General features: G+C 45.5%; 1 protein-coding gene across 2 annotated transcripts in view; it reads right to left on the reverse strand.

Annotated features, from left to right (window-relative positions):
- LOC138285629 (MOB-like protein phocein) overlaps positions 1-19,586 on the reverse strand; it is a 464,238-nt gene that overhangs the window by 71,359 nt on the left and 373,293 nt on the right. For both annotated transcript variants that reach the window (XM_069225826.1, XM_069225823.1), the window contains one exon: positions 3,356-3,398. In XM_069225826.1, coding sequence (XP_069081927.1) covers positions 3,356-3,398 — 43 coding nt within the window. The remainder of the gene's footprint in view (positions 1-3,355; positions 3,399-19,586) is intronic.

Consider the following 19,586-nt stretch of genomic DNA (forward strand, 5'->3'; position numbering starts at 1 on the left):
GTCTTTTTCTTGAAAGGCAAGTCTTCTTTTCATCCTAATTGGGGGAAGAGTACTTATCTTCCCTGTCTCCTTTTGGATGTGGAGCCTTCTCAGAGTGTAGTCTGGCTTCATTGACTCTAGTTCTTGTTCAAACCTATGTCCTTGCATTTGTGAGGACAGTACCTGTTCCTCTGTGTAGGAACTTGTTTTCGGTTCCGAGGCCGGATGTTTCGGAATGGAAACTTTTTCGGCAGTCTTTTTCGGCTCCGACGACACTTTTTTAATTATCGGCATTCCCGTCTCTCTGTGCCGACTCGTTTCGGTGCCGAACTTGCTCTGACCCGCTGTCTCTGGGTCGAGTCTGCTCTGTGCCGGTATCTCGACCGGAGTCGGATGTCTTCGACACATGCGTGCCCTTTTTCGGTGCCGATGATCGGTCACCTATTTTTCAAGTTAAGCCATGGCCTGCTGGCGGTGGCGTCCCCTGGGCTTTAGTGGTCTTTCCGTGAGCTTTGTGTGTCGACGTCTTACTCACGGTTTTCGGCGTCTGTTCGGGATCGACCTCGTCCGAGTCCTCGATGGAGAAGGTTTCTTCTTCATCCTCCAAGTGTTTTTGTCCTGTCGGCACCGACGCCATCTGTAGTCTTCTCGCTCTTCGGTTTCTTAATGTCTTCCTCGACCGAAACGCTCGACAGGCTTCACAAGTATCTTCTTTGTGCTCTGGAGACAAACACAAGTTACAGACCAGATGCTGATCTGTATAAGGATACTTGTTGTGACATTTGGGGCAGAAGCGGAATGGGGTCCGTTCCATTAGCCTTGAAGAGACACGTGGTCGGGCCGACCAGGCCCCGACGGGGGATCGAAAACCCCGAAGGGCCACCGGAGCTCTTCAAAATTCAGGGTCGATCTGTTGTAACTAACCAGATACCGAACGCAAACAATACCGTCGAATTTTCCGAGATTCTAACTATCTTTCTGAACCGAAACGCGGAGCGAAAAGGAACACGTCCGAACCCGATGGCGGAAAGAAAACAATCTAACATGGAGTCGACGCCCATGCGCAATGGAGCCGAAAGGGGAGGAGTCCCTCGATCTCGTGACTCGAAAAGACTTCTTCGAAGAAAAACAACTTGTAACACTCCGAGCCCAACACTAGATGGCGGGATGTGCAAAGCATGTGTATCTGCAGCTACACGTGCCATCGAACATATATATATATATATATATATATATATATATATCTACCTGTTTGTTAATTGCAAAGATTGCAGACATAAGCCAGCACAATAGTTAAAGGGTCTGCCTATATACGTAACGTTATCAGTTAAAAAACAAATTAGAATTACACTCTACTTTGAAAATGCCCATAAACCAAATTACCCAAAACAAAATGAAAAAGAAACACACAGCTTTTCACCTTTCAAAAATGCACCAATGGAAATGCTTGAATAAAAATGCACATTCTTTTTTAGCTGCCACAAATGTCCAAAGAAAAAACTATAGCAAAGCAAATAGGTTTTAATTTTCCTATTAAAAGAACCTTGGCGTGATTGAAAAACAATTAAAGAATGGTTGGGAGCTGGGCGTTCGATCCGAGAACAAAGCGCCATCAGCGCGCTCGAAGTGCAAAACAACAGCCAACACCAGGACTAATAACAAAGGCTGCAAAAAGAGATCAAAGAGGGAGTCAAAGCAGCCCGCTCCCATACACTGTGGCCACTCACAGTAATTGTAGGTCTGTTGAAGCAAAAATTGGGGAGAGGATGTGGCCTAAGGGCATGAGCTACCGACTTTGGAGCTGGGGAACCAGGTTGGAGTCTCAGCGTTGGCTCAACATCCTGCGATCCTGGGAAAGTCACTTAATCTCCCTGTGCCAACCAAAAATGAATGTCTCCTCTAATGTAACCAGTGGTCATGTAAAGCACTCCAATACCTTCGGTCAACGGGTGCAGACACAGCAAATAACCAGAGACAAGAAACGGTGACATGTCGAAACATACTGCCACGGAGCGCAAAGCAAAAGAAAAAAGTAGTGCGCAACAGTAAGGTATATGGCTGATCGTGCAATAATCCATGTAACATGGTCAGTCTCAAAGGCAGTAACAAAATAGCCTCAAGATGAGACAAGGTGAAATTTACCAAATACCACAAGGGACTTTAGAAAGGCAACCTGGGAAACCAATGAAAGTGATGGGTGTGGTGAAATCTCACAGAAATTCGATTACAGCATGCTGAGAGACAGCGCATGCGCACTGCCTAGGCTCGACCTAAAAGTAGCACCTTTGTATGAAAAACAAAATTCGGTAAGCCTTCTGTTTAATAGGCATACGGCATACAGCAAAAAGGCAAACTAGCTAGGTATTTTTTCATTTTCTAGAGTCTCCCAGGTGTGAAGGAATACCCAACATGCAAAAGTGCTCAGGACTCCCTTGTGTACATAAACAACACCTCAAATTATTACAACTGTAGTATCTTTGAAAACATGGGCCTTGGAATTACACCAGGTAGTTAATGGCCCAAAGTACACAGGATACAAACATGTTTGTCTTGGACCTCATGCACAACATAGGAACATCAAATGAGATGGGGATGCTCCTCGCCAATTTGATACATATCTGTTCCTAACTGTTTTTTTTTTTTAAACTTTCAAATAATTCTCAACAGAAAATATTTTCAAATTCAAATCAAACACACATCTGGACACACATTTGTCTGCTTCATGGGGTACAACAAGGTTTGGTTCAATAAAAATTGTGCAGCCCTCTGGCAAGGCCCACCAATGTGAGAGATTAGTTGAGAACCAATTCATGTTTTAATAGCAGACTTAAACAAAATGTTCAAGTGAAAAAAAAAAAAGAAATAGGAAGAAAGTATCTTCTGAACTGCCGTATGCTTGTGCAGCACCACAACTTATAGAAGAAAACAACAATTGGAAAGGCAGCACTGGGGAGCAAAGGAGTGCAATCAATCACTCTGGAGCTGCAGGAGAACATTTAGTTTTATTTAATTAAACATTATTTAATCCTAAGAGGTGAATGAATTTTTATACCATAACATTTTCAATCCTCTCCTATGCGTCAGTATGCAAACAGTGTACAATCCATCTGGCCATTTTCAACTTACATACCAGTATGTACCAACCTCAATGGCCAAGTTGTTTGAATTGATTATCGACCAAATGGAAAATTGACAGACACAACCATGTCACCAAATGATGGTGAATTGTATTCAGAGTCAAATGTGTGCAATCAAGCAAGAGGATGAAGTCTCTGTATAAACGTTTGCCAAACTGCTGTATCATCTAGTTCTTACTAAGTATATGCTGCAGGATATATAGTACCTAACATCCACATAAAAACATGAAAAGCATTACCTGGAGTTTGACTGCAAGTCCATTAAGCTCAAGACAGAACTGCCTGAAAATGTTAAACATATGCTTGTCAATGCCACAAAAACATCTGGACATGTTTAAACACTCAATATAAGAGATCACAAAAAAGGTAACAAAAACAATTCAAAATGTTTCTTTATCAGGAAATGGAAAAAAATGGAAAAATGTACCTACCTATAACAATTTTCCCCAGCACAGTTGGAGGATGGGCCTGTGGCTCCAAATACAATTTACTTTTTTAATTTGACACTTTAGCAGAAGTATACTCATTTAACGATGAGCTCCAATTAGAAAACAGGCTTCCTCAACACCACAATTCAACTGTAACCACTCTATTTTTAATAAACACATTTTATTAAGTGTTCACTGAAAAAGAACAATAAAGGTACAGTGCCAAAAACAATCACAATAAACTCGGTGAATTCAGCATCAGTCCCTCCCCTACATCCTGCCCACCCCCCACCATATATCATACCACATGACTCAGTAAAGAGTTGAATGTTGAAGACAACCCATAATATTCCCACCTTTTACCACAAATCTTGGAAAACTTGGCAGGACATCCAAGGTCAATGTAGATTGGCCCATCCTGTTTAGCACACCAGTTCATACCAGCACAACATTGTTTCTATTTCGGTGGGGAAGATTGTTTCCAAGTGCGGGATATGTCTCTTTTGGCCACCAGAGTAGCCAGTCTAATTAACGCTCTTTCTCCTCTAGACCCCCTCACCCCCCACTCAATTTATCCAACACACCAAGCAGTGTCACCTTCTGAGTCAACTGTACAGAAATTCCAAGAACAGCTGAGAGGGTTGCTCCAACCCAGGACCAACTTGTGGGCATAGCCAAACCATGAGAGAGAGAAAAGAGAGAGAGAGAGAAGAGGGGGAGAGAGAGAAGAGGGGGAGAGAGAGAAGAGGGGGAGAGAGAGAAGAGGGGGAGAGAGAGAAGAGGGGGAGAGAGAGAAGAGGGGGAGAGAGAATGAATTGAGCCCAGAGATTAGTAAAGGAATATATGATGGATCCGCACCAAATGTCAGCCACTGTGGAAATTCTGATTAAGTCCAAACAATTGAATCCCTTAAGTCGCGTCACTTGCTCTAGCCAACGACGACTCCTCCATAGGGCGCCTGCCCAGTTAAGATGCCTATTCCAGCCCCATAAATCGGAGAGCCCCCATCCATACCAAGAAGATTGGTCTGGTGATTTCCAGTACAGAAAGGAGAAGTGGGCGACCGTACAAATAGTGCGTCACTCCATCAAGATCCAGCTGGAACTATGCAGCATGGGTCTTGATGGAGTGATGCACTATTTGTACGGATCATCCAAACCACCCATTAACCAGGCATTTATAACCAAAAGATTGGTGCCCAGTAGTAGAGGCGAGATGGGGGTAGCAAACACCGAGTCATCATCATGTGGCTTTATGAGCTGATTTGTAGGACTGAGTGAGAGGAGAACATTAGCTCAATTTGGTGCAGTGAGCAACAAAATGTGCTCTAAAAACACTGGTTCCATAACTAGAGAATGAAAATGTCACTTACCCAGTGTACATCTGTTCGTGGCATTAGTCGCTGCAGATTCACATGTTTAGCACAGTCCGCTGCCTGGTGTTGGGCTCGGAGTATTACAAGTTGTTTTTCTTCGAAGAAGTCTTTTTTTGGTCACGGGACCGAAGGACTCCTCCCTCTTCGGCTCCATTGCGCATGGGCGTCGACTCCATCTTAGATTGTTTTCCCCGCAGAGGGTGAGGATGGAGTTGTTTGCTATAAATAGTGCCCATGCAATGGAGTGAATACGTATGTACATAAAAAGTTTATAATAATTATTTACAAATGTTTAAGATTTAAGATCTACTTCTAAACGGCTACAGGCTTCCCGGGGAGGCGGGAGGGCACATGTGAATCTGCAGCGACTAATGCCACGAACAGATGTACACTGGGTAAGTGACATTTTCAGTTCGATGGCATATGTTGCTGCAGATACACATGTTTAGCATAGACTATAAAGCAGTTACCTCCCCTAAAAGCGGTGGTTTAGCCTGTAGGAGTTGAAGTAGTTTGGAATAATGTTCTTAGTACAGCTTGGCCCACTGTAGCTTGTTGTGCATTTAGTACGTCTACACAGTAGTGTTTAGTAAATGTATGAGGCGTAGACCAGGTTGCAGCCTTACATATTTCGCTCATAGGAATGTTTCCTAGAAAGGCCATTGTAGCACCTTTCTTTCTGGTTGAGTGTGCCTTTGGTGTAATAGGCAATTCTCTCTTGGCTTTAAGATAGCATGTTTGAATACATCTGACTATCCATCTAGCAATGCCTTGTTTAGAGATTGGATTTCCTATGTGTGGTTTTTGAAAAGCTATGAACAGTTGTTTTGTTTTCCTGATTAGCTTTGTTCTGTCAATGTAGTACATTAGTGTTCTTTTGATGTCTAATGTATGTAGTGCCCTTTCAGCCACGGAATCTGGTTGTGGGAAGAACACTGGCAATTCTACTGTTTGATTTAAATGGAATGGTGAGATTACTTTTGGTAGAAATTTTGGATTTGTTCTTAGAACTATTTTATTTTTGTGTATTTGAATAAATGGTTCTTGTATGGTAAATGCCTGTATTTCACTTACTCTTCTGAGGGATGTGATTGCAATGAGAAATGCGACCTTCCAGGTTAGATATTGCATTTCACAGGAATGCATGGGTTCGAAAGGTGGACCCATGAGTCTTGTTAAGACGATGTTAAGGTTCCATGAAGGAACTGGTGGTGTTCTTGGTGGTATCATTCTTTTTAGCCCTTCCATGAATGCTTTAATAACTGGTATTCTAAATAGAGACGATGAATGAGTAGTTTGTAGGTAAGCAGATATTGCTGCGAGGTGTATTTTTATAGATGAAAAAGCGAGGTTCGCTTTTTGCAAATGTAGTAAGTATCCCACTATGTCCTTTGTAGAGGCATGCAATGGTTGGATTTGATTGGTATGGCAGTAGCAAACAAATCTTTTCCACTTAGATGCATAGCAGTGTCTAGTGGAAGCTTTTCTAGCTTGTTTTATGACCTCCATACATTCTTGTGTGAGGTCTAAGTGTCCGAATTCTAGGATTTCAGGAGCCAAATTGCTAGATTCAATGATGCTGGGTTTGGATGCCTGATCTGTTGTTTGTGTTGTGTTAACAGATCTGGTCTGTTGGGTAGTTTGACATGCGGTACTAGTGAAAGGTGTAGTAGAGTTGTATACCAAGGTTGTCTTGCCCATGTGGGTGCTATCAGTATGAGTTTGAGTTGGTTTTGACTCAATTTGTTTACTAGATATGGAAGGAGAGGGAGAGGGGGAAAAGCGTATGCAAATATCCCTGACCAACTCATCCATAGAGCATTGCCTTGTGATTCGCGGTGTGGGTACCTGGATGCGAAGTTTTGGCATTTTGCGTTTTCTTTTGTTGCAAACAAATCTATCTGGGGTGTTCCCCAAATTTGAAAGTACTTGTTCAGAACTTGGGGGTGAATTTCCCATTCGTGGACTTGTTGGTGATCTCGCGAAAGGTTGTCTGCTAGTTGGTTTTGGATCCCTGGAATAAATTGTGCTATTAGGCGAATGTGGTTGTGAATCGCCCACTGCCATATTTTTTGTGTTAGGAGACACAATTGTGTTGAGTGTGTTCCTCCTTGTTTGTTTAAATAATACATTGTTGTCATGTTGTCTGTTTTGACAAGAATGTATTTGTGTGTTATTATGGGTTGAAAGGCTTTTAACGCTAGAAATACTGCTAACAGTTCTAGGTAATTTATATGAAATTTTGTTTGGTGTACGTCCCATTGTCCTTGAATGCTGTGGTGATTGAGGTGTGCTCCCCACCCTGTCATGGAAGCATCTGTTGTTATAACGTATTGAGGCACTGGGTCCTGAAATGTCCGCCCTTTGTTTAAATTGTTGCTGTTCCACCATAGAAGCAAGAGGTATGTTTGGCGGTCTACCAACACCAGATCTAGAAGTTGACCCTGTGCTTGTGACCATTGTGATGCTAGGCACTGTTGTAAGGGTCGCATGTGTAGTCTTGCGTTTGGGACAATGGCTATGCATGATGACATCATGCCTAGAAGTTTTAGCACAAATTTTGCTTGTATCTTTTGGTTTGGAAACATAGCACTTATTACCTTGTGGAATGCTTGAACTCTGTGGACTTGGAGTGGCAATTCCTTTTGATGTGTTGATGGTTGCCCCTAGATATTGTTGTGTCTGACAGGGTTCGAGGTGTGACTTTGTATAGTTGATGGAGAAACCCAGTTTGTGAAGGGTTTGTATGACATATGTGGTGTTGTTTGTGCACTTTTTTACTGTGTTGGTCTTGATTAGCCAATCGTCTAGGTAAGGAAACACATGTATTTGTTGTCTTCTGATATGTGCTGCTACTACTGCTAGACATTTTGTGAATATTCTTGGTGCAGTTGTTATTCCGAATGGCAACACCTTGAATTGGTAATGTATTCCTTTGAATACGAACCTTAGGTACTTTCTGTGAGAAGGGTGTATCGGTATATGAAAGTACGCATCTTTTAGGTCTAATGTGGTCATGTAATCTTGCTGTTTGAGCAGTGGAATGATGTCTTGTAGTGTGACCATGTGAAAGTGGTCCGATATGATGTAGGTATTTAGTGTCCTGAGATCTAATATTGGTCTTAATGTTTTGCCTTTTTTTGGAATTAGAAAGTACAGGGAGTAAACTCCTGTGTTTTTTTGTTGAACTGGTACTAACTCTATTGCATCCTTTTGCAGTAGTGCTTGAACTTCTAGTCCTAAAAGTTCTAAATGTTGTGGTGCGTGTTTTTGGAGGGATGTTTGGTGGGAATTGGTGGAATTCTATGCAATAGCCATGTTGGATTATTGCTAATACCCAATTGTCTGTTGTAATCTGCTGCCAAGATTGGTAGAATTGGCTTAGTCTTCCCCCCACTGGTGTTGAGTGAAGGGGTTGTGTGACTTGAAAGTCACTGTTTAGGTGGAGGTGTTTTTGGAGTCTGGAATCTTCCCCTACTCCTTGGGAATTGACCCCCTCTATATCCCCTGAAACCTCCCCTTTGGAATGAACCCTGATATGGTGTGGTTCTTGTTTGTTGGCTGGTGGTGTCTGTGGGTTGGCCACGAAACCCCCCTCTAAATGGAGTTTTTCTAAAAGAGCCTCTGCTCTGCGGGGAGTAGAGTGCGCCCATGGCTTTGGCCGTGTCGGTGTCCTTTTACGTTTTTCAATGGCTGTGTCCACTTCAGGGCCAAAAAGTTGTTTCTCGTTGAAGGGCATATTAAGGACAGCCTGCTGGATTTCAGGTTTGAAGCCTGAAGTGCGGAGCCAAGCGTGTCTCCTTATGGTGACAGCAGTGTTGACTGTTCTCGCTGCAGTATCGGCTGCGTCCATTGAAGAGCGGATTTGATTGTTTGAGATCGTTTGTCCCTCTTCAACTATTTGCTGCGCCCTTTTTTGGTATTCCTGGGGAAGATGGTCTATGAGAAGTTGCATCTCATCCCAGTGTGCGCGGTCATATCGGGCCAGCAGCGCTTGAGAATTTGCGATGCGCCACTGGTTGGCTGCCTGTGATGCTACTCTTTTTCCTGCCGCATCAAATTTTCGGCTTTCTTTGTCCGGAGGTGGGGCGTCGCCAGATGTATGGGAATTTGCTCTTTTGCGAGCTGCCCCTACTACTACGGAGTCAGGTGGTAACTGCGAAGTAATAAACACTGGGTCTGTGGGTGGTGGTTTGTATTTCTTATCCACCCTTGGGGTGATGGCTCTTGATTTTACGGGCTCTTCAAAAATTTGTTTTGCGTGCCGTAACATCCCTGGTAGCATTGGGAGACATTGATATTGGCTATGTGTAGCCGAGAGGGTGTTAAATAAAAAATCATCCTCTATAGGATCGGAATGCAGTTGGACATTGTAAAGAAATGGCTCCCTGTTGCAGTTACCCCCCACTTTTTGCCTGATACTGATGCTGACTTGACTGAGAAGAGAGCTGGGACCCTGCTAACCAGGCCCCAGCACCAGTGTTCCTTCACCTAAAATGTACCATTGTATCCACAATTGGCACACCCTGGCATTCAGATAAGTCCCTTGTAACTGGTACTTCTAGTACCAAGGGCCCTGATGCCAAGGAAGGTCTCTAAGGGCTGCAGCATGTCTTATGCCACCCTAGAGACCCCTCACTCAGCACAGACACACTGCTTACAAGCCTGTGTGTGCTAGTGAGAACAAAATGAGTAAGTCGACATGGCACTCCCCTCAGGGTGCCATGCCAGCCTCTCACTGCCTATGCAGTATAGGTAAGACACCCCTCTAGCAGGCCTTACAGCCCTAAGGCAGGGTGCACTATACCATAGGTGAGGGTACCAGTGCATGAGCACTGTGCCCCTACAGTGTCTAAACAAAACCTTAGACATTGTAAGTGCAGGGTAGCCATAAGAGTATATGGTCTGGGAGTCTGTCAAACACGAACTCCACAGCACCATAATGGCTACACTGAAAACTGGGAAGTTTGGTATCAAACTTCTCAGCACAATAAATGCACACTGATGCCAGTGTACATTTTATTGCAAAACACACCCCAGAGGGCACCTTAGAGGTGCCCCCTGAAACTTAACCGACTGTCTGTGTAGGCTGACTAGTTTTAGCAGCCTGCCACAAACCGAGACATGTTGCTGGCCCCATGGGGAGAGTGCCTTTGTCACTCTGAGGCCAGTAACAAAGCCTGCACTGGGTGGAGATGCTAACACCTCCCCCAGGCAGGAATTGTCACACCTGGCGGTGAGCCTCAAAGGCTCACCTCCTTTGTGCCAACCCAGCAGGACACTCCAGCTAGTGGAGTTGCCCGCCCCCTCCGGCCAGGCCCCACTTTTGGCGGCAAGGCCGGAGAAAATAATGAGAAAAACAAGGAGGAGTCACTGGCCAGTCAGGACAGCCCCTAAGGTGTCCTGAGCTGAAGTGACTCTAACTTTTAGAAATCCTCCATCTTGCAGATGGAGGATTCCCCCAATGGGGTTAGGATTGTGACCCCCTCCCCTTGGGAGGAGGCACAAAGAGGGTGTACCCACCCTCAGGGCTAGTAGCCATTGGCTACTAACCCCCCAGACCTAAACACGCCCTTAAATTTAGTATTTAAGGGCTACCCTGAACCCTAGAAAATTAGATTCCTGCAACTACAAGAAGAAGGACTGCCCAGCTGAAAACCCCTGCAGCGGAAGACCAGAAGACGACAACTGCCTTGGCTCCAGAAACTCACCGGCCTGTCTCCTGCCTTCCAAAGATCCTGCTCCAGCGACGCCTTCCAAAGGGACCAGCGACCTCGACATCCTCTGAGGACTGCCCCTGCTTCGAAAAGACAAGAAACTCCCGAGGACAGCGGACCTGCTCCAAGAAAAGCTGCAACTTTGTTTCCAGCAACTTTAAAGAACCCTGCAAGCTCCCCGCAAGAAGCGTGAGACTTGCAACACTGCACCCGGCGACCCCGACTCGGCTGGTGGCGATCCAACACCTCAGGAGGGACCCCAGGACTACTCTGATACTGTGAGTACCAAAACCTGTCCCCCCTGAGCCCCCACAGCGCCGCCTGCAGAGGGAATCCCGAGGCTTCCCCTGACCGCGACTCTTTGAACCTAAAGTCCCGACGCCTGGGAGAGACCCTGCACCCGCAGCCCCCAGGACCTGAAGGACCGGACTTTCACTGGAGAAGTGACCCCCAGGAGTCCCTCTCCCTTGCCCAAGTGGAGGTTTCCCCGAGGAATCCCCCCCTTGCCTGCCTGCAGCGCTGAAGAGATCCCGAGATCTCTCATAGACTAACATTGCGAACCCGACGCTTGTTTCTACACTGCACCCGGCCGCCCCCGCGCCGCTGAGGGTGAAATTTCTGTGTGGACCTGTGTCCCCCCCGGTGCCCTACAAAACCCCCCTGGTCTGCCCTCCGAAGACGCGGGTACTTACCTGCAAGCAGACCGGAACCGGGGCACCCCCTTCTCTCCATTCTAGCCTATGTGTTTTGGGCACCACTTTGGACTCTGCACCTGACCGGCCCTGAGCTGCTGGTGTGGTGACTTTGGGGTTGCTCTGAACCCCCAACGGTGGGCTACCTTGGACCAAGAACTACGCCCTGTAAGTGTCTTACTTACCTGGTTAACCTAACAAATACTTACCTCCCCTAGGAACTGTGAAAATTGCACTAAGTGTCCACTTTTAAAACAGCCATTTGTGAATAACTTGAAAAGTATACATGCAATTTTGATGATTTGAAGTTCCTAAAGTACTTACCTGCAATACCTTTCGAATGAGATATTACATGTAGAATTTGAACCTGTGGTTCTTAAAATAAACTAAGAAAAGATATTTTTCTATACAAAAACCTATTGGCTGGATTTGTCTCTGAGTGTGTGTACCTCATTTATTGTCTATGTGTATGTACAACAAATGCTTAACACTACTCCTTGGATAAGCCTACTGCTCGACCACACTACCACAAAATAGAGCATTAGTATTATCTATTTTTACCACTATTTTACCTCTAAGGGGAACCCTTGGACTCTGTGCATGCTATTCCTTACTTTGAAATAGCACATACAGAGCCAACTTCCTACAGACATTGTGGAATTCTGCTGCCCTAGCCACCAGTTGCGAGTATGAGGTACTGTCTTCTGGCGGTGACGGCTTTGTGGGGTATGAATCGGGATCATTGTCCGGCACTGGGGTGTCCTATAGGTCCCAAGCGTCTTGATCCTGATTATCTTGACTTATGGTAGTTTGCGCTGGTGAGTGCATTTGTGGCGGTGTTTGTGCCGGCGATGCCTGTTGTGGTGGAGAGGGCGGAGGCGTGACTTTTTTAACCACTTTGGCTTGTGGTTGTGCGTCATCCTTGAGAAATCCGATCCTTCTTTTCCTCATTATTGGGGGAAGGGTTGATATCTTCCCTGTGTCTTGCTGGATGTACAGTCTCTTTTGTGTGTAGTCTGATTCTACACTTTGGAGCTCTTGTCCAAATCTGTGCATCTGGCCACTTATTCCTTGTTCCTCTGTGTAGGAAGGAGGTGTGGAACTTTTCGGCGCCGAGAGAGAATCTTTTTTCGGTTTCGGTACCGACAGAATTTTTGTGGCTTTCGGCAGTGTGTCTCGGTGCCGATGTTTTTCGGTGCCGGCATCTTGTTTTTGCTTCTCGGAGCCGCTATCTCGGCTCCGAGGTTGCTCCATGGCGGTCCCTCGACCGGAGTCGGGTGTCTTCGCTATGGGCGTGCCCTTTTTCGGCGCCTTCGACGGGTCGCCGGTTTTATGGGTCGAGCCATGGCCTGTCGGCAGTGGCGTCCCCTGGGCTTTTGTTTTTTCGATGGTTTTTATTTTCGACGTCTTACTCACTGTTTGTTGTTGTTGTTCGACGTCGGAGTCTCCGGATTCTGAGTCCGGAACCGAGAATGTTTCCTCTTCGTCGTCGAAACGTTGTTTTGTCGGCGTGGACGCCATTTGTAGACGCCTGGCTCTTCGGTCCCGGAGTGTTTTTCTGGACCGGAAGGCTCGACAGGCCTCACAGGTATCCTCCTTGTGCTCGGGGGACAAGCACAAGTTACAGACCAAGTGCTGATCTGTATAAGGATACTTACTGTGACATTTTGGGCAGAAACGGAACGGGGTCCGTTCCATCGGCTTCGATGTCGCACGCGGTCGGGCCGACCAGGCCCCGATGGGGGATCGAAGCTACCCCAAAGTCTTCCGATGATCGGTGTCGATGTACCTAACTATCCCGATACCGAACGGAACAATACCGACGCTTTCTTCCGAGATTCTGACTAACTTTCCGAACCGAAACACGGAGTGAAAAGGAATACGTCAGAACCCGACAGCGGAAAAAAACAATCTAAGATGGAGTCGACGCCCATGCGCAATGGAGCCGAAGAGGGAGGAGTCCTTCGGTCCCGTGACCAAAAAAAGACTTCTTCGAAGAAAAACAACTTGTAATACTCCGAGCCCAACACCAGGCAGCGGACTGTGCTAAACCTGTGTATCTGCAGCAACATATGCCATCGAACACATATTTATACCCATCTAAAGGTCATATACTTTTATTAATTGTATGTATTTAATGTTTGTGATTGAAGAGCATAATGATACAGGTTAAACATGACTGCCTTAAATAGAGGAAAGGTTAACATCTACGTTACAGCTCTGATCATTGAGGTTTTTACACCTATTTGGACGTCTGTCAGAACATCACTTTTGGATTTATTTTTTCAAAGCATTGAACATTTTGCATCGCACACAATTCGCAGTGCTGAATGAATGGTCTCTGTGTATTCGCCTGCATTTGAGATAGCAAGGATGTGGAAAGTGAGATTTTCTGGGTTGTTGACTTGAAACAGATTGCCAATGTGTTTTTAGATGACAGATGCAGAATTTGTGCATCATATTCAAATTCTGCTCAGGGTTCAGTGTCAGTTGGCTTTCCTGATGCAAGTAGCCCTCTCCCCATCCAAAACGCACTATGTGTTGTAGTGATGCCCTCTTGGATCCCCATTTGTGCACTATTTTAGCTTTGTTTTATATATCACATTTTACACATTTTAGCTGCACTGTTTTTAGCATAGCTTTTTAGCAGTGACATTTTACACACTACGCTTACATGATGTAATTCTAGGAAGATATTGTACGATGTGCTTGTTTTACTTAGCCTTTTCTCAACATATAATCAGTACATTCTGTTCAAGGCTAGGAACACAGTATACAATATCCTAGTGCTTGTGTTGCCCATTCAGAAGACAGCTTCTAAACAGCAAGACATAGCATTGCATCAGAGCTATGCTTCTGACACGTTGTGACTTTTATTATAATTTTATGTAAGTAGTGTACTGCCCGGAAAGGGTAGAGGGGCACTCCAGCTGCAACCGTCCTGGGACAAATGCGGTGTTAGACATGCAGCTTTGCCCGTGCTAAACTACCAGCCTCGCGAAAAGACTGCCATCCACATTACAGGCCGACTCCTGACACTTTTCCACATGTATGGAGCTAGGACTAACCTCTTAGATCGGGCAGAGGGCATATCCACTATGCTCTCAATATAGTCTTAGGGCTATGTAGGAATATCTAGAAATTATTTAACATGGTTGGTTTATTCATCCTCTTTACAATGTTTGTAATGCTGATTACTTTCTTTGTTTCAGCTGCCTAATTATCACAGCTCATTCTATGTGAGACTATGATTGTTTCAATAAGTGTATTAAAAACATATCTTGCATCTCTCTTATGTTGTACCTGGCATGCATGAGTAATATAACCAAAGGGTGAGGTCTGTTTCCACAACTTCCTTGTCATGTTCAGGGTGTTGCAATCACCTTTCACCTCAGCAGGGTTAGGGGTGTAGTTGAGGTACTGTGAGCTAGCCAGGAACTGGGCAGGCGGTTTCTGAGAGTATTGGGGGACTTAGTTTACCACATTCTTGAGTACTGCCGTCCTAATATGTAGTCCCATTATTTTAGTAGGTACCATTTAACAGGGTATTGCATTTTAAATACAAATGACCATTACATTTTGAGTAAAGGCAACACTGAAGTGGTGAGTTATTTTGCTCCATATTTCAAATCGAGCATTTGCTTGCTTCCCATCTTTTGAACTACTTACAGTTTTCCATTTGATTTTGAGGATTATCTGTGTATAAACCATTTCAGTTGCCTAAATTTCTCAGGGGACAGACAAGTTTGAGGTTTTGGTTCCTTGATAATGATTATTAGAAGACATCTTCTCAACAGGAGATGGATTCAAGATACCATGGTGGTATTACTGATTTACCAGGCTGGAACAAGGGTTGCATCAAAGTCTGTCCTAAGTCAAGGACCTAGTCTACCTGGATGACTTTGACCAAATACGACTAGCTCTCAACTTTGAAGCAGAGCATTTGTGCAGTGGTTCCAACATAGCCCAAATTTAGACAAATATAGCCATTGCACAAAGCTACATTGGTCATTCATCAGGGGTGTGAGATCTGGACCTTTCTGGTTCGGAGAAAGAAAGTGCCATTTAACATTTTCAGACCAAAAGCGTCCAGCATAAACTTTTTCATATCTCTTGCCAAATTGTTTTTGCTTCACTGAGAAGAACACTCATTACCTCTCCATTATTCTTATGTAAGACATCTCATGGCAATTGTCAGAATCCTTACTGGTGTCAGTGGTAGAATTGAAGCTAATAGCTGCAACTGAAAATGTGGTCATATCAGCCCCACATTGTAATGAGGATGTAGTGAGTAAGTCAAATTGCCCCGAGGAGGATCCGAGTGGGAAAATCACATACAAAAAACAAACTGGATTTGGTCCCTCAAGGCACTCTGCCAGGCTGGATAGCTAATGACACCTCTGACATCCCCCTAATAAGCAAGCTCCTGATCCTCAGCCTGCCCGTTGTTTTCCATATACTCCTACAGCCAGTCCAACTTTGGTGAAGCACCACAAGACAGACTTTGTAGCCATCTTTGTTGAACATTTTCTAGCAAAGGAATGACGGTGAAAGATTGTGACTGAAGGGGGAGGTCAATCACTAGTTTCCTTGTAAGAAGGGTAGCAGTGTTAGAATTCCTTTCCAGCAACCAGAAAAAAAAACTGCTTGACTGACTCCCTGATTGCGGTATCCTTAAAGTCACCAGGGCAATGTTTAAAGCGCTTTGTACCATCCACATAATAAGTCCCTTATACTGCTTCACCTGCAGACACACTTGCAAGACAAAATCCCTACAGGTCAAATCGATCACAAGTACTGTGCCATTCCACAGCAATAAACCACACATCACCAAATGAACAGGCATAGAATAACTGAAGAGATCTGCCTCATACCCCAGGCCAACAAAGGAACACCACTGAAGGTCCCAACTAGCACTGCTTAGAACTAATATAAGTTCTTGTAACTGCATTTTTGCCGCATCTGGTTGAATTTTGCTTAGTAACTGGTTATTGGGGTCCAGGAATGTGCTGCATGAATTATATAGAATACTATTACTTTCAAGATAGTGTACTGCTTAAGTCTAGCAGACAAAACTATGCCCTTGTTATGACCCTGGCGGTCTTTTGACAGTCAGGGTTAATGTGGCAGTATCACCGTCCAACAGGCTGGCTGTGTATTCCGCCACATTACGAGTGTGGCAGGTTGGCCTTGGCCAACCAGCTACATCTCCACTCATGGCGCCATGGAGGTATGAACCGCTGGGCCGGAGATGTTTATTTCCGACCCAGCAGTCCACAGAAGACTGCCGGCAGCCTTATGAGCAGGCCTACCACCATGGTTTCCGCAGTGGTAGCACCGCCATGAAAACCATGGTGGTAGGGCTACCGGTGACAGGGAATTCCTTCGCTGTCACTGGTAGACTGCTCCCCCCAGCAAGCACTTGATCCCCCCACCCTCTACACACACAGCTCCCCCCACCCGCCTACAGGCACTGCATCCCCCCCACATACATGCACACATACACACCCACACACCCATTCAATTCCACTTCCATACACCCATTCACTAATACTCATCCATACATGCATTCAGGCACACATCCATACACACTGACATGCAGACGCACACACTGCAACATTCAAACATGCGTTCACTCAGATGCATACAGGTACGTATACACCACAACACTCACAGATGCATTCACACACACACATTCAAACACACAGGCAGACACCACACACAACAACCCCATGACACCCCCCCCCCCCCCTCCCAATCTCCCCAGTTGGATGCCCAACGTACCATGTCCGGCGAGGAGGTCATCCGGCAGGGAACAGGAAGGAGCACTGTTACCGCTGGCAGCGTCCCACCAGCAGGACACCGTCAGGCCATATGAATGGCCATAATACGTTTGACGGCGTCCTTCTGGCAGGGTGGTGCAGGTGGTACCACTGCCCAAGCGCCACACCTGCCAGCATGGCTACTGACGGATTTCTGCTCTAATTGTGGTGGAGAACTGTCGGTTTTCTGGCACCCGTGGCATCAGCGGTTTTGGGAAAAGACCGCCGACATCATGAGGGCCTATGTGGTTTCCTGAAAGTGGAGAATTACAGTTAAAAAAAATAGCTGCTGAAAAATACTGCGTTCTAGTATCATTCCACGAGGAAAGCTGGGTGGGAAAAGAGGACTTTTTATTTTTCCAAGCAATAGAATGAACGCTCCATGACGAGGTTGGCAACTGTGTACTTTTGATAAGACTATACTTGATGTTTTTAACAAATATTGTTATTTGGTTTTTAAACAACAGTGGTGAGATTACAAAGCAATTCACTGCAAACAAATGGACGTCTTCCAATGTAAACAAATAAAATATGCATTTATACAACATAACTGAAAAGGGGAATAGTAAAAGTAGTCAAATTGTAAAGAGGAGGGCGGCGGAGTATTGTTTAGGAGGTCAAGGAGTTCTGGGATGTATCTAGCCACTGTGCTGCGAACTGGGAAGAATAGAACAAACGGGGGTGGGGGTGTTTATATCACTAAGAGGAGTCAGTTGATAGAGGCACACTAGGGAAATATAATAGGAGTGTTGGACTGCATCAATGAGAGTGAAGCCACAGTACAGGCAGGATGCCTGGGGGCCAGGACTGAGGGGAGTGGGTTACTGGGTGAGAGGGCAAAGAGGATCATGGCATGGAAAGGTGGCAATAGAGTACTGGGAGATAGTAGCTGTGTGGAGATCACAAGTGAAGTAGCAGATGGGAGATGCTCAGGGAGGTAGGTCGCAGTTTTGAACCTTCTGTTGGAATTCCAGTAGGAGAGCGACACACTGGGCCGAGTTGGGGTGCTTGCGAAGGCACCAAGCCTCTCATACCAGAGGGCTTCCTCCTCCACATCCCCCCCTTACACACTGCCCCATACCAAGCCTCTATTGGTGCGGGTGCTGGGGAACGTCAGTGAAGTTTAAGTGCAAGTTTAGTAAGATGGAGCACTAGAGCTGCAAATCGGGTACGTACTTTGTGTTTCTTTTGCCGCCAAAGATACCTAGAGCCCATGCTTCCAATTTGTGTAGGTCGGTAACATACGTAACCTATTGCAGAGGAGTGTGTATAATACGCCAATAGCTGTGAAAAGACTGAAGAGACTGGCATGACCATAGTATTTGTTTAAGATCAGCGTCGGAGTTGTGACAGCGGGAGCAGCTAGTCTATGCATTTGGGTAGTAGTGGTTTAGCTGGACGGGAGTGAAGTATGCTCTATGCAGTATGAAGAATTGGATAGTTTTGTGATACCTGCTGCCGCGGGGGGACAGGGGTGGAGGGGGAAGGCTGTGAGGTGCCATTAACTGTTCAAAGGCGAGGAGTTGGTCCTTGTTCAAAAGATCGACGATTGTAAGTAATGAGCACTCTGTCCACGGGGTTAAATCAACCGGGGGAAAAGAAATCTGGGAAGGCCAACCAGGGGAAGGTTGGGTGTATAGTGTGGTCTCTTGGGTGTCATGCGGTGGATTAGAAGCATTCAAGCTCATGCCGCAGACAACTGTAAGGGCCAAGGAGATGGGGACAACATTCTAGGGAGGTCGAAATTATGCACCCTAACAGTCAACAGAATTCAGCCAACATCGCTAGATTCACTCATGTTTCGGCCTGACATCTGGCGCGAGAGCCACTGTAGTTGTGTCACTAGATAGTAGGCCTCAAAAGAGGGGACGCCGAGCCTGCTGTGTCCTACTACTATTTGCATTTAAAAAAAAAAAAAAACTTTTAAGGATAACGCAGCATCGCTTGGCGTCCAAGGTAAGTGTACACAAGAGGGAATCTAGTTCCATTAGGTATGACCATGGGGAATGATAGATAGGTTAATGAAATAGTAGGACGATAAGTGAACATTTTCAACAGGGCTAGTTTTCCTAAAGGTCAGAGGGAAAATTTACAAAAAGGTCACTTGTGATTGAATGACTGCCAGGGCTCTGCAGAAGTTCCCTTAATACAAGTCCAGAGGGATATGGTACATGTTGACACCCAGGTAACAAATCGTGGCAAGAATAGAGTTGCACTCTGCCGAGACCGAAAGCTTGTGCTGGTTGGGTGGGACTGAGCAGATAGATTGTTGACTTGGGCCACTTAACACAAAGTCCAGAGACTTTAGCAAAGGAGGATAGTATGGCGGGAAGTGAGGTAAGGTCTGATTGGGGGGGGGGGGGTATGAGTGGGCACCCTCTACTAGTGCCACGGCCCACTGGGAATTGGTCTGAGATGAGGGGGCACAGCCGTACT

Source organism: Pleurodeles waltl, chromosome 3_1 (genome assembly GCF_031143425.1).
Source record: "Pleurodeles waltl isolate 20211129_DDA chromosome 3_1, aPleWal1.hap1.20221129, whole genome shotgun sequence".
NCBI classification, from domain to species: Eukaryota; Metazoa; Chordata; class Amphibia; order Caudata; family Salamandridae; genus Pleurodeles; species Pleurodeles waltl.